At 35.0% G+C, this 15,818-nt stretch overlaps 1 protein-coding gene across 5 annotated transcripts; it reads left to right on the forward strand.

The window, feature by feature from the left end:
• The first annotated feature begins 7,607 nt into the window (after positions 1-7,607).
• LOC123902556 (polyadenylate-binding protein 1-like) lies at positions 7,608-15,568 on the forward strand. 5 transcript variants are annotated; one of them, XM_045952319.1, is made up of 6 exons: positions 7,611-7,807; positions 10,356-10,566; positions 11,910-11,971; positions 13,525-13,716; positions 13,816-13,925; positions 14,494-15,568. In XM_045952319.1, exons 2-6 carry the CDS (start codon positions 10,533-10,535, stop codon positions 14,537-14,539), a joined length of 444 nt encoding a protein of 147 aa, XP_045808275.1. In that variant the 5' UTR covers positions 7,611-7,807; positions 10,356-10,532; the 3' UTR covers positions 14,540-15,568. The 5 variants fall into 5 exon arrangements, with proteins under 5 accessions (XP_045808274.1, XP_045808275.1, XP_045808277.1 ...); XM_045952321.1 differs by lacking the exon at positions 10,356-10,566 and adding an exon at positions 10,788-10,859; XM_045952323.1 differs by lacking the exon at positions 7,611-7,807 and adding an exon at positions 10,788-10,859 and having other exon boundaries at positions 9,041-10,566.
• Positions 15,569-15,818: the final 250 nt, after the last annotated feature.

The raw sequence follows: 15,818 nt of genomic DNA on the forward strand, positions 1-15,818 counted from the left end.
TTTCCGCTGTCGTATTTAAATGAATTATCTCTGATGAAATGGAATTTACTTTATGTGTAATACCTTATATACTTACATGGTTGCTTTATTTAAGTTATTAAATGCGTGTAAGGGTTAGGGTGTTATAGTTTGTCTCTTACTAGCCTAGGAGATAAGGTTTTCACCAACAAATTGACAATTGCCACTTGTGGATTTTCTTTCAATTTTATCTCCAGCATAGTCAGCATCACAGAATCCATTTAGCACATAATCATTGGATTTCTTATAGAGGAGTCCAAGATTAGTTGTTCCTTTCAGATACCTAAAGATTCTCTTTACAGCTGTAAGATGAGATTCTCTAGGATCTGATTGGAATCTTGCACATAAGCATACACTGAATAAAATATCTGGTCTAGAGGCTGTCAGATAGAGTAAGGAACCAATCATACCTCTGTAGACCTTTTGATCTACTTTTCCTTCATCATCTGACTTGCTCATGTTGGTAGTTGAGTGCATAGGAGTGTTCATTATCTTGCAGTCATCTAGATTGAACTTCTTCAGAAGTTCCTTGGTATATTTTGATTGATGAACATAAGTTCCTTCCTTCTTCTGATTGATTTGAATTCCAAGAAAGAATTTCAATTCTCCCATCATGCTCATTTCAAATTCATCCTGCATTATCTTAGAAAAATTCTTGCACAAGGAAGCATTAGTTGAACCAAAAATAATATCATCAACATAAATTTGAATGATTAAAATGTCTTCTTTGGTTGTTTTTCTAAATAGTGTGCAGTCAACCTTCCCTTTTTCAAAACCTTTTTCAAGAAGAAAATTACCGAGTCTATCATACCAAGCTCTTGGAGCTTGTTTCAGACCATACAGTGATTTCTTCAATTTAAAAACATGTTCTGGGTTTGAGACATCTTCAAAACCAGGAGGTTGCTTAACATACACTTCTTCAGAAATAAAACCATTTAAGAAGGCACTTTTAACATCCATCTGATACAAGGTTATTCCATGATTAACAGCATAGGATAGAAGTAACCTGATTGCTTCAAGTCTAGCAACTGGTGCAAAGGTTTCAGTGTAGTCAATCCCCTCTTGTTGACTATAACCTTGTGCAACCAATCTAGCCTTGTTTCTTACCACTTCACCTTGTTCATTCAGCTTGTTTCTGAATACCCATTTTGTTCCAATAATGTTCTTGTGTGAAGGTTTGGGCACTAGAGTCCATACATCATTCCTTTGAAATTGATTCAGCTCTTCTTGCATTGCTACAATCCAAGCATCATCCTTCAGAGCTTCATCAATCTTTGAAGGTTCCATCATTGAGATAAGACCAACTAAAGATTCCTCATTTCTCAGTTGAGATCTTGTCTTCCTTGGACTATCCTTGTTGCCTAAGATCAGTTCCTCTGGATGTGATGATTTGTATTTGAAGGTATTTCTTGGGGGCTCATCATCTTCAGACTCATTAACTTCAGGTTCAGCAGTTGCTTCTGCTATTTGTTGTTCAGAGTCTGTAGGAACTGTTGTGTTCAGAGGTTCTTCAGAGAATGGATGTTCTGAGTAGTTTGGAATATCTGAATATTGATCCTCTGATACCTGAAATCTAGACAAACCTTCCACAAGCTCTGACACTTGGTCAGGCTCTTTGTCATTAAATTTGACATGCATACTTTCTTCCACAGTGTGTGTTTCAGAAATATACAGTCTGTATGCTTTTGAGCGTTCAGAGTATCCTATAAAAATACCCTTATAACCTCTAGCATCAAATTTCTTTAGATGGACCTTGTTATTTAAGATGTAACACGTACATCCAAACTGATGAAAATAAGAAATATCAGGTTTTCTTCCTTTGAACAATTCATAAGCAGTTTTGTTCAACTTAGATCTGATATAGATTCTATTTTGAACATAACATGCTGTGTTTACAGCTTCTGCCCATAAAAACTTTGCTACATTTGTTTCATGCATCATGGTTCTGGCCATTTCTTGCAGAGTTCTATTCTTCCTTTCTACAACCCCATTTTGTTGAGGAGTTCTAGGAGAAGAGAATTCATGCAAAATGCCATATTTTTCACAAAAGTTTTCAAAAGGTTCATTTTCAAATTCTCCACCATGATCACTTCTAACTTTTAAAATAGTGTAGCCTTTTTCATTTTGAATTTGTTTGCAGAAGATGCTAAACTCATCATAAGCTTCATCTTTTGTTCTTAGGAATTTTACCCAAGTCCACCTACTGTAGTCATCAACAATCACTAATCCATACTTCTTTCCATTGATAGAGGCAGTGTGAACTGGCCCAAAAAGATCAATGTGAAGAAGTTCCAATGGTCTTGAGGTAGAGACAATGTTCTTAGGTTTAAAAGATGATTTTGTAATCTTTCCTTTTTGACATGAACCACAAAGTGTGTTTGAGTGATATTTGATTTTAGGTAAACCTCTGACAAGGTCAAGCTTACTAAGCTTAGAGATTAACCTCCAGTTAGCATGGCCTAACCTCTTATGCCAGATCCATTTTTCTTCACTCAAGGTCAAAAGACACATCACTTTTTGTTCATTCAAATCAGAAAGATTAATTTTATAAACATTGTTCTTTCTCAGACCTTTGAATATCATGGAGTTATCAGATTGTTTAGACACAGTACATGATTCCTTATTAAAGACAACTACATAACCATTGTCGCAAAATTGACTTATGCTCAATAGGTTATGTTTGAGTCCATCAACTAACCAAACATCATTAATAGATAGGGAAGAATTACCTACTGTACCTGTACCTATTATCTTTCCTTTTTGATTACCTCCAAAGCCAACAGATCCTCCTTCTTTCATAGTCAGCTTAGAAAATAGTTGTTTGTCACCAGTCATATGCCTTGAACATCCACTATCCAGATACCATGAATGATTCATGATACTTCTTTGAGTGGCAGGCTGTATGAGAAACAACTTTAATCATTGCGATAGAACTCTTCATCAAGGTTAATGATAAAGTCATCCCAGTATTCTTCCTCTTCATTTTCCAAGTTCTGATTGTTAACTTGAGAACTTGTCAACCATGTGTCTAGGACATAAGCCCTTCTTCCTTTGCATAGGACTTGTTTCCATACTTTAGGTAAGATATATCCTTTCCTAGTTGGTAAATCTGAATGATACATTATTTCAGCTTTTGGTACCCATCTTCTGGGTCCACGCTTGTTAGTCCACACATGCTTACTATGTTGTCTAGTGTTAGAGAAAGATCTTGGTTTGGAATAATAACCTTTTTGAAATCTTTTCTTTGTTTGAAATCTGTTATTGTTCCAAGATTTGGATTGTTTATGATTCCAGGGTTTGTATTTATCATGAATCCCATGTTCTGATTGATTATATCTACTGACTCTAGAATCATAAATAATCTGAGTCTTGTACTTCATCTGAGATTTGGAATTTGAATTTTTTCTTTTAAAAACTTCTGATCTTTTAGATTGACTAGCTTCAGGTACTGAAGTTCCTTTGGATCCAGAATTTGAAGTTTCAGATGTTGAAGCTTTCAGAACATCTGAACTAATGTTCTCAGGTTCTGAACAACTTCTATCTTCTGAACTTTTCTTTCCAGATCCTAAGGCACTTGGTTCCTCTGAGCTGTCAGCTTCTAAATCACTCAGATCATCATTGTCATTTTCAACAATACCAGGATTCTTTCCCTCTTCACTTGGTGGAACAACATAATAAACCCAAGATTTTCCAACCTTTTTGGCAAAGGTCTTCAGCTTTGAATATGTTCTACCATATTCATAGCCAAGTCCTTCTCCTCTATGTCTTAAAACATTATAAATTCTATTAGCAGCTTTGCTCTTCCCAAGGTTGAGATGCACAAACTGTTGAAGAGCTATTTCTTGCTCATCAATAGGTTTGTGACAAACAGCACAACCCTTTTCAAAGTCATTTACTCTATTCAGAGTTTCTTGATATAGACCTTGAAAATGTTCTGTTTGTTCAGTCAGAGTGTTAAGCTTTTCTTGTAAAACTTTTTGTTTACTTAACACTCTGAGATGTTTCTCAATGACCTTGTTAAGTGCAGTTATAAGTTGAGATTTAGAGCAGTCAGAAAATACCTCATCAGTTACTTCTGAATCTGATTCTGATTCATCGTCTGAGTCTGCATCTGAGTCAGTTGAAGCCATCAGGGCTAGATTTGCCTCTTCTTCTTCCTCAACTTCTTCCTCAGATGATAGCTCTTCAAAGGTAGCCATCAGACTCTTTCTCAATTTACTCTTGAATTGTTGCTTCTTTGAGCTGTATCTTTTGCTTTTGTCTTTAGCAGACATTTCTGGACAATCAGCAATAAAGTGTCCTGGCTTCTTACAGTTGAAGCAGTTCTTCTGATCATCCTTTTTGCTGACAAAATTTCTGGAGCTGTTACCTCTGAAATTTCTTTTGTTAAATCTGTTCCATTGCTGAAACTTGGTGAATAAAGCAAACTCATCCTCATTCATCTCATCCTCTTGACCATCAGCAGAAGATTCTTCTTCAATATCAAGAAGCTGAGTCTTAAGAGCCTTAGAAGTAGTCCTAGTTGACTGTAAAGCCACTGACTTGGACTTCTTCTTAGTTTCTGAGTCAGCATCCAGAACCATCTCATGGCTTTTGAGATTGCTTATCAGAGCTTCAAGACTCAGAGTCTTGAGATTTTGAGCTTCCTCTATTGCAGTGACCTTGGGTCTCCAAGCAATAGGGAGACTTCTCAGAATCTTCTGAACATGGTCATAGGTGGAATAACTTCTCTTAAGAGCTTTAAGACCAGATACAAGGATTTGAAACCTTGTAAACATAGTCTCAATGTTTTCATCTTGTTGCATAGTGAATAGTTCATATTGCCTTATCAAAAGACTAGCTTTAGCCTCTTGAACCTTTTCATTACCATCATAGGTAGCACACATAGAATCAAAGATAGATTTAGCAGTAGACTTGTTCTCTATTCTGACATAATCCTCATGTCTAATAGCACCAACAACAATGTCCTTTACTCTATGATGCTTAGTGCAGGTCTTTAAGTTAGCTGGTGTGAGTAACTTTCTATGCTCAATGGACAATCTTCCATGTTCATTTAAGTTTTCAAAAGTTACTCCCAGCTCAACCAAATCCCACAACTCATGATCAATAGCAGTAATATTGCTATACAATCTTTCTTTCCACCACTCAAATAATGAAGCATCACCATTGAATATAGGGGCTTTTCTATTGCCACTATGTTCATGTGATTCATTACTTAAGTAGTCATAACCAAAAGCATTTCTAGGACCACCACCAGCACCACTGGCCTCACCGGCTTCACCGGTTGTTCTAGTGCTACTATCGTCTCCTCCAGACATAGTGTTCTCACAAGATCTTTTACTGTCTCACTGTTAAGTGAAAGTAACAGACCAGAGCTCTGATACCAATTGAAGGTGTGAAAACACAAGAAGGGGGGGTTGAATTGTGTTTTAGTCAAGTTTAAAACTTTTTCAAGTTCTTAACAAAACTAAACGGCAGCGGATAAATAACACAATAAACAAGATAAAAGAGAGAGATCACACACAAGCAATTTATACTGGTTCCTCTCACAAAACGAGAGTAGTCCAGTCCCCTTGCACTTCCAAGGGATTTCACTATAATCACACAAGATTACACCTGCTCAAGCACACAAGCAAGAGACTTCTCAACAATGCTCAAGCACACAAGCTTAAGACTTCACACTTAAGCACACAAGCTTAAGTTTCCTCAAGTAAAAGAAAAGTATATAACAATATACAAATGCTCTTAACAGAACCTAATGAGAGCCAATACAAAGAGTACAGAGTATTAGACTAAAGTGCAAAAACACTTAATGAAAGGTTCAGAGCTTGTATATAACGAGTTCAGAGTTTGTTCAGCGCACGTTCAATCCTTGATAATTGTATATTTGTTGCAGCTGATCCTTCTAGTATATATAGTACCAGAAAAGAGTCGTTGTAAAAAGAACCGTTGGAGTTGATAATCTTTTGTCTTCAAGCAGTCTGTCTTGATGCAGTTTGGTTGTATCCAAAACTAAGAAAGAGTTTCAGGTACTTTGACTACAGCAGAGAAGACTTTCCTTATTCAGCTAACAAGTCTGAAGACCCACGTTCTCAAAAGAGGACAGACAAAACAAGAGTAGCTGAACTGATCAGGCTTGAAAGGTCCTTTTCTTCATTGGTAGAAGAGTTGACTTGCAAAGGGAATCTTCACAGATATCCAAAAGATCTTCAGAGGTTGATGAAGCTTTAGTCACTCAAGAAGTTCTGAAGACTTCATCATCTGAAGGTTGTATCTTCTGAAATCCAACATCTTCTGAGCGCCTGTGAACTTCTGAATTCACATCCTCTGAACTTCACTCAGAGCTTATATGATGCTTATATCTGCGCACTTAAAATAAATTTTTAGTCCTTCCAATTGTTTATTAATACTTTGTTATCATCAAAACCTTCATGGATTTAGGGGCAAACATTTTTAAATCAATTTTGTTCCAACACAATCACCACTGAACCAACTAACGATCGGTCTAATCTGAGTTTAAATTTTATGGAAAGATTAAAATGGACTAAAACTATATTTCCGAGTATAGATAGCTAATCTATTGATACTCATATGATATTATATGAACATTAACAATATATAACTATTAGTTTAGGGCTTAAAAATTAATCTATTAATATACATCTGATATTTTATAGGTATAAATAATATATAAGTAATATTATAGGACCTCAAAATTTTGAACCGAGGCCCTCAAATTTTTGAGGCCCGATGTCGTCGCACACCTTGCACATGTGTGCAAGCCGCCACTGTCTCTACAATTAATCCTTGCTACAATTTTCTGTCTTCACATGTTCAAACCGATCTCGAAGAAAAATGAGACATCTTGTTTGGTATGCAACTACTTTGTGTATTTGGTCATTTCACAACCATGTTATTTTTACCGTTTCTTGGAGAACATGAAGCTTGTGTCATGGTATTGGTTCATTAGTAGGAGAGTAAGTAATTTATGTTATGTTTATTCTTATTGGTGCACCAATCATGTAACTTGCTTAGATAATACTTAATGTTCTTTCACTTGTAAGGGTTGTTGTACCCTAGTGCTTCCTCATTAGTATACATATTCATTGTTTATAAGAAAAAAATCAGAGGAATAACATATTTTTATTGGACGTTCGTGTAAATATAATTTACACCGAGAAATCGAGTCCATTAAACTCAATACGTAAACATCAAACATCATGGAAAAAAAATCTCTTAAGTTTTAATTTTTTTGAGCATGCAAAAAAATAACAAAACAGTACTAAACTCACACATACCACAAGATCATCTGTATTAGCTGGATCAAGATTCCATGCAGTCACTAATTACGTATAATCGTGCAGTCATGAATTTCTGATAAGATTGTCAACAATGAAAGAATATTCTAATTTTATAAAATATATATATGAAGTTTCAATCGTAAAAGTTTAAACTGTCCGATCTTGATCGGACGGTCACGAAGCTGAGACTCACATAATCCAAATTCGTTTTAGCCGGACATAATAAAACCCAATTTGGAGAAAAGGACATATTTGCAATTTCAATATAATTAATTAACCCATGAAATACGCCAAAAATCAAAATGAATGGGTTAAGTGCCAGATTCGGCGTTCTCTTGTGCAACGTCGTCGCAAGGGAGAACGATGGAAAACGATCACAGAGCCGACATGGACGAGGAAACTCAACAACACGGGCGCCTCCGCCACTACCACCACCACCACCACCACCACCACCTTCAGATATTCGGAGGTTTCATGAAGAGGAAGAGGTGTGTTTCTTTTGTTCAATATACCCTATGAGCTATGAACCATCAATTTCAATTTCTTTCCTTTATTGTTTTGATTCTGAATGTTAAGTTTTTTCCTTCAGTGAAAGTGAAATCTGAACAAGAAACCAATTAGTCAGTGTTAATATAATTTGATACTTGTCTTTGTGATTGTTTTATGGTTTTAGCTTAAGTATTTGATAAATTATAGCACAAACACTTATCATGAAATGCACTTATATTAACCTTACATAAACTATTTTTATAGCAAAAGATAAATTGTTTTTATAGATACTACTAGCTGTTTTCATAAGTTATATTAGAGAACTTATGAAAATAAGCTGAAAAAAATTATAAACTTTGTCATAAGCTTATTTCAAGTTCTCTCAAACAGTTTCACAAAATTTATGTTAGTAGATGAGCTCAAATAAGCTAATCCAAACAGGTCCTATGTCTCTAACATGCATTCTCATGAAGAGTTCTTTGGGCTTGAAGTGTAGACAACACTGCCCTACTAAGCTCAAGCTCAAACTTCCTTCTTGCATACATACTCCTCCAGATGTACATGCTAGATCAATAGGTTGAAATTGATAGGTGGCATATTCAACCAACCAGTGTTGTTAAATGGAAGCCATAGCGGGTATAAAATCATATCACATCCATAGTGGCATAGCGAAAATTCTAGAACATACCTTTGACTGAAGATGCGCCTCTTACGAATTGCATGGTTGGTCGTACTCTACCTTTGGATGAAGATGCGACTTTTACGGATGTCGTAACAGCAGGATCTGTATAGATAACCTACTAGCACCTCAGCTCACCAAAATCGTTGGTGATTTTGGAGCTTTTTGGGTAATCTCTGATACTAATTTTGGTATTAAAAAGGAGAAGAGCACAAGCAATCTGAATTACCAACAAATTAAATCAATAAAATACGAGATATACATTTAATTACCGTCACAATTTCACAAATTAAGTAAACCAACACCATACAAGAATGAGCAAAGAGAACTTAACATGAACAAGACGAATGCCACAGTAAAGGAGAGATTTATCGATACAGGGGGCGAGGGAGATGAAGATGAACAACCCTAGTTGAGAGAGAGAAACGTCCTTATGGGTTTTTTTATAGAGAGTTGAGCCATCCACATTTTTATTTTTTTTTGGTTTTCACCCTCTGGTTCCTAGGGGAAGGGGGCCCTAGTAGTCCAAAGTTCGGGGCGAGTTCTGGCATCAAGTGGTTCCAGTCCCCTTCCAAATGCAGTTGCGGGGGATCGAACCGTGGTCCTCCCTACCAAGTTCAGCGCCAATCACCACTGAACCAACTAACATTTGGCGAGCCATCCACATTTTGATCATTGATTTCCTTGTCTTTTTATTAAACGGAAGTTTAATAAGATAGGTGAGAGCCTGTGCATAAGAACTTTTGTGTGAGAGTACACATTAGAGATATAATATGAAAACCATGTAGACACAGTATAATAAATAAATGATTTTTTGTGAACATTGTGAATAAATAACCTACTAGAGCATTGCCACCCCACACCATCCCATGATCATTAGTGATCTTTGTACTTTTCTTGTTGTGTTGTGTCTGATTTATTTCTCTAACTAATCTTGGTATAGAAAGTGATAAGAGCACAAACAATCTGATTTCCAGAGTTCTGAACAAATTAATTTAATGACGAGATATACATTGAAGTAGAGTCCATAATTTCACAAGATAAAACATAATAACAAGGACATATATATATGAACAAAGAGAAATTAACATGAACAACAAGACAACTACCAAAATGATAAAAGAGAGATTTACAAGACAACATGTGCAAGATAAAGAAAGATGAAAAACAGCTCTTGTTGAGAGAGTCGGGTCAACCATTTTTTGGAAAATGTCCAACCTTCAGCTAGGCTGGTAACTCTGTTCCATACAAATAAGATCAAATCAATTCTAATTATTGTTCGTCTTCTTAATTTGGTTCATTATCTTTCTCTTTTTATAATGTAAAATTTAAAACTAACTTAAATGTAGAGTTTAGTAAAACAGCATAATCTCTTATTTAACAGATTATATTATCTTACAAGTGGTTTTATTATATCGCTAACAAAAAGCACAATAAATTATATTGTTTTACAAAAATCTAAATTTAAATCAGTTATGCATTTTAGTAATTTACTATATAAAAGCGAGATAAAGTACCAAAAATATGAGCGGAACGGTAGTCAAACGTTACTTTATCTTAATTGTATGTAACGGACCAATGGTAAAGGAGGTTTGACCTTTTTTCCTAAACATTGCTCAAAATGTGGATGGCTCAACTCTCTCTAAAAAACCCTTAAGGACGTTTCTCTCTCTCAACTAGGGTTGTTCATCTTCATCTCCCTCGCCCCTGTATCGATAAATCTCTCCTTTATTGTGGCATTCATCTTGTGCATGTTAAGTTCTCTTTGCTCATTCTTGTATTTGTGTTGGTTTACTTAATTTGTGAAATTGTGATTGTAATTAAATGTATATCTCGTATTTTATTGATTTAATTTGTTGGTAATTCAGATTGCTTGTGCTCTTCTCCTTTTTAATACCAAAATTAGTATCAGAGATTACCGAAAAAGCTCCAAAATCACCAACGATTTTGGTGAGCGGAGGTGCTAGTAGGTTATTTATACAGATCCCGCTGTTACGACATCCGGAAAAGTCGCATCTTCGTCCAAAGGTAGAGTACGACCAACTATGCAATTCGTAAGAGGCGCATCTTCAGTCAAAGGTATGTTCTAGAATTTTCGCTATGCCACTATGGATGCGATATGATTTTATACCCGCTTTCAATTTACCTATTTGATATGGAAAATTTAGGGTTTTTGAATGAAATTGGCCTTTTTGGGTGAGAGTGATTGTTGGTAAAAAATCTAGTGGGAATTAACATTTCATAAATGCAAATAAAGATAAATTTTTTATAAAACGAACTTGTGTGAAAATTGATTTCAGCGATAGAACATAATTCCAAGGGTAGAGTATGACCAACTATGCAATTCGTAAGAGGCACATCTTCAGTCAAAGGTATGTTCTAGAATTTTCGCTATGCCGCTATGGATGTGATATGATTTTATACCTGCTTTCAATTTACCTGTTTGATATGGAAAATTTAGGGTTTTTGAATGAATTGGCCTTTTTGGGTGAGAGTGATTGTTGGTAAAAAAATCTAGTGGGAATTAACATTTCATAAATGCAAATAAAGATAAAAAATTTATAAAACGAACTTGTGTGAAAATTGATTTCAGCGATAGAAAATAATTCCTCTTAAAATATGTAGTTTGAATATCATTTGAAAATTACACTTCGTTTGGTGTATTGGTTGTGCGAGAACTTGTGTTAGGGAGAATGAATGAAGATCCTCTCCATTTCTCAATAAATGGATAAGTCCATTACTATGGTTTTGGAGTGTACAAAGGATATATAAACATACATTTTCAAAGTTGGTGACATTAATCAGGCCTGACCATTTATTTCAAGAAATGGAAAGGATCTCAACTCAGCGAGAAGGATTGGCGATTTAGTGGAAAATTAAATTATACTTTGTCGGAAAAGTTTTGAGCCCGACATGGTCGAAGGAGAAGCCAACTATGGTTTTTATTATAAGGAAAGAACATCAGCATTCTTTGATGTTAATTTTGTTGAAAAAAATACTACATACACGAGGGATGTGAAAGGAAGATGAAATGGCACAATCCTTTGGTATCAACAAGACCTATTAGCAGTTGTCCGTAATGGGGATTGTAGAGAGAGTTGCAAAAGGGTGTGTATGAAGGGAAGGTGTGATAATTGGGTTAACATAATAATCTAGATATTTTGCTGTTTGATTTCAAATGATTTTTCCATTCACAAATCACGTGTTAGTTTCAGCTTAAAGAAATGGTTCTCTTGTCCTTCTTGAATGGTGGAAGATATCTTCCACCATTGTTTTGCATTATAAGGCATATACGATTGGTTACATACTTGTCATTTGTAATGCTGTTCGTTAAATATTATATTATATTTTTGAGCCGTTTAAGGACAATATAAATATCTTCCTGTTAAATGATCTTTTATTTTTGTAATTTTGATTTGAAGGCTCATCTGCAAGTCAGACTTTAACGGCAGAAGTTGATTCTCGGTCTATCTATGTTGGAAATGTAAGAGCTAATTTCTCTATTCTGTCTCTGTCTCTGTTCATTTCATTTCTGCTACATTTAAATACTTGACATGAATTTGCATTTTATTTTATACGGCTGTGTGTATTGGTAAAATATAATATGTAAAAAGTTGATCTTAGCTAGCATACTATGAGTTTTAGGGTTAACGTAACTTTTTAGAGTACTCAATAGTCAAATGCATGCTGATTGTTCTGTGCTAGCCTGCAGTTCTTTGGTTGAAATATTGCAGCCAATTAGAATAGAGAAGGAAAAAATATTATCTAAGAACGGCTTAATTTTAGGTTAATGAGAAGCTTCAAATTTTACCATTTTGCTTCATTCTCTGCACTGTATACCTTTACTTAATACCCAAAAACTGAAGTCTTGCTTTTCCACGAGTCTGATTCTCTTGTAAGTGTAGCCCAAAGGGGTCAATTAGCTGTATGCCTTTACTGAGCCAGTGTTCTTGCATGGCGGCCATGGCGCTGCCATGGCAGATTTTTTTACAACCGCCATAGCCAATTTGTGAAGGGATTCCCGCCATGGATGCGCCATATCCCAAAATTGCGTGTTTATTGGTGGATTGTTGGCTTCCACTATCAACAACATGGACCGAAACAGGGAACATATCCTTAAGGGTCTGTTTGGGAGTTTAGGAGGGGAGGGCTTTGGGGAGTTTATTTTTCTTCATAATATAAAATCTCCCAATTTGTCAAAAAGTATTGAAGGAGAATTTTGGAGGGCTTAGATAAATTCTTCAATTTAACAATTGTTGTATACTCAAAATTAAAAAGACTTTAATCATAAACATTTACTTATCATTCTCTACAAAAACACTCTTAAATAAGGTGTAAGATTTTCTTTAGTTTTTTCTCCTCCCCTCCCCTAAAAGTCCTTCTCTACCCTCGAAACTCCCAAAACAGACTCTTTATTGTGCACTGCAGACTATAAAATATACATTTATCGTTCATAAAAATTTCAAGAGGACTTTCATTTCTTGCCTGTATTAGAATTTGGGTTGGGACACCCGATAGTGTGGCCATTGGCCAACAGGATTTTGTACAGACTTTGATATCATCTCAGAATTTGGGTCGACTCTAACTTAACCCAAGTCCCAACATAAATAACTTTTTAGGTGAAGATTGTTCACAATTTATAAACATATTCTCAGGTCATATCTTATCCAATGTGGGACTGTTAACATACCTGGAAAATCATTAAAATGGAAAGCGTCCGTAACCTAACCACAAATTAATAGAAAGAGACGGATGCCCTACCTGCTTGGTCAAGTATCCAACTGTATCATGCTTGTTCTATATTTTATGGTTATTTTCAATTTAAGCTTTGCATGATCCTCTTGCTGCTTGCATAGGACTGCTTGCATGTGCATGTATTTGATACCTTGAGAGAGTATTGATGTCTTACTATCACACATCTAATGCATGTTGAATTTCTTTTTCTCGGAAATTGTAATTTCATCATAATTTGTTAAATCTTCAACTGAATATTTTGATTTGTCAACATATAACATAAGGTTCAAAATTGTGATTTAGGTTGACTATGCATGTACCGCTGAAATTGTTAGACGGCATTTTCAATCATGTGGGATAGTGAATAGAGTCACTATTCTGATGAATGAATTTAGTCTTCCGAAAGGCTGTGCGTATGTTGAATTCCTCAAGATTGATTCTGTTCCCAAAGCACTTCTACTGAATGAGTCTGAGCTGCACGGGCGAAAAATAAAGGTATGTATCAGACAATTTGTGTAAAACTGTAAATACATTTAGTCTATCTGTTAGTTTTCAAATTAGTGTAATATACTTAAATTCTAGTTTGCATTACAGGTCTGTGCTAAGCGTACAAATATACCCGGAATGAACCAATATTCTGGGAGATACACTTGGGTTTTAAGATCCAGAAGGCCACCTCCATTGTATCCTAGACCTGGTTATGGGTAAGCGAATACGAGAAACTAAAGCAACTTGGATTTGAATGAGTAAAACTAATATTTTTGTTAGAATAGTGAAAACAATAAAATACTATTTATTTTCACTCTGACACATTTGAAAATAGAAAATTAAAGTGACATTTTTCTAATTATTATAAGCGAAAACAAAATGAAAAGAGAATATTATTTTCAACCTTGTGCGTTTGATTCGTAAAACAGCAAAGACTGGACAGAATAGTAGAGGACAGAACAAGAAAATACAGTACAGGACAAAACTGTACCGGAGAAATATAGGTCGATAATATTTTTATATTCGAAAATAAAATGAGTATTTTCGTATTTTTATAGTTGTACTGTGGACAAAAAGTTGTCCCGTGGTTCACTGAGGGACAAAAAATCTTGTTTTTGTCCTGTCCCTTGCTACCTAATTTGTCCAGTCCCATAATCAGTTTCAAATCAAACAGGGTACAACAAAAGTTGTCCTATCCAGTCGTCTGTTTTTTAGCAAATCAAATGCAACAAAAGTTGTCACACCACAATCCTAGTCCTGAATTTTAATCATTTTGATTTGCAGAAGTGTTCCAAGGTTTAGACGTTCCATGCGATACAGACCATACTAGTGGTCAGCTAAGTTCCATGTGAAAATGAGGACATGGCATTCTTTACTTGCCATTTAATTTCCTGTTTTACACTCTTGGATAATGCTATTTCATTTTTCAAGTCTGGATTTCATGGTATGTAAAACTGAGATTTACTGTTTGGTTACTGTTTGCTTATATATAACTTGATGATGGGGGAACAAACATGTGTGCAAAGTTCTCAATAGGTTGGTTCTTTATTTGAACTCCAAAAACCATTTCAATGGTGTTTTGTTCATTTGTTTAAGATGTTTTTCTAGTTGTTAGTCTTGTAAAATTATCTTTTCTATGGTGTTTTAAGATGTTTTCTAGTTGTTAGTCTTCAAAAACCATTTCAATGGTGTTTTGTTCATTTGTGGCCTGCATCTGCCTGCAAATTATATGCATTGCTTCTCAATGTGGAATTGAATTTTGATTTGCAAATTCACAAATGGTCACGCTAATAAATACCTAAGGGGCATTGTTTAAGAAATCTAAAAGATTTTTTTTTAGACATAGTCAACTGCTTGTTAAAGTAATAAATATATATATTTTTTTTTACGGAAATATGCTTAGGATTCCATTATTAACAAGTTCACGGATACAAGTGGGTGCATCAATAAAGAGGTGAAAATTAGTTAGAGATGTAGCCACCTTGCTAAAGCACAAGTGACTTCATTGGCTTGTCTCCTAATAAACTCAATACATGAGTTTCTAAAATATTAGTTGTATATAAGTAAGCAATCTTTGATAACATCATCAAACTCAGACATATCTTCTCTTTTGCAATGAAATCTCGTAAAGATATTTTGGGAGTCAAGCTTGAAATCAACATTTTTCAAGCATAATTCATGAACCTAATTTAACGCACTAACAAGGCCAAGAGCTCCCCCTATATCCACTTTAAGAATTGGCGAATCCATTCCGTTTTAGTAGGAACAAACCGAAATAAATATCCCCTTATAACATTCTAGTATCTTACAATTTTAAATATCCCAAAAAAAGAAATCGATTTTCCAAAATAACATCACAGTGCCAATAAAAGTTGTTTATCTAAAATAACATTACAACACCAAAATAACATTACAGTACAAAAAATAAAAACAACTTGAAGTTCTATTAATTTGGTCGACTGGCTTGATAATTGGGCTATGTATATTGGAATATAAATATATAATAGTAACTTAATGCGATTTTTGCGGTATCCGTGGTTTTAATTCCTAAGAAGTCCAAATGTCGGTGGCTTGCTGTTTTGTAGGGAGTTGTTGACTCTTGGACCGCT

Source organism: Trifolium pratense, linkage group LG1 (genome assembly GCF_020283565.1).
Source record: "Trifolium pratense cultivar HEN17-A07 linkage group LG1, ARS_RC_1.1, whole genome shotgun sequence".
NCBI lineage: Eukaryota > Viridiplantae > Streptophyta > Magnoliopsida > Fabales > Fabaceae > Trifolium > Trifolium pratense.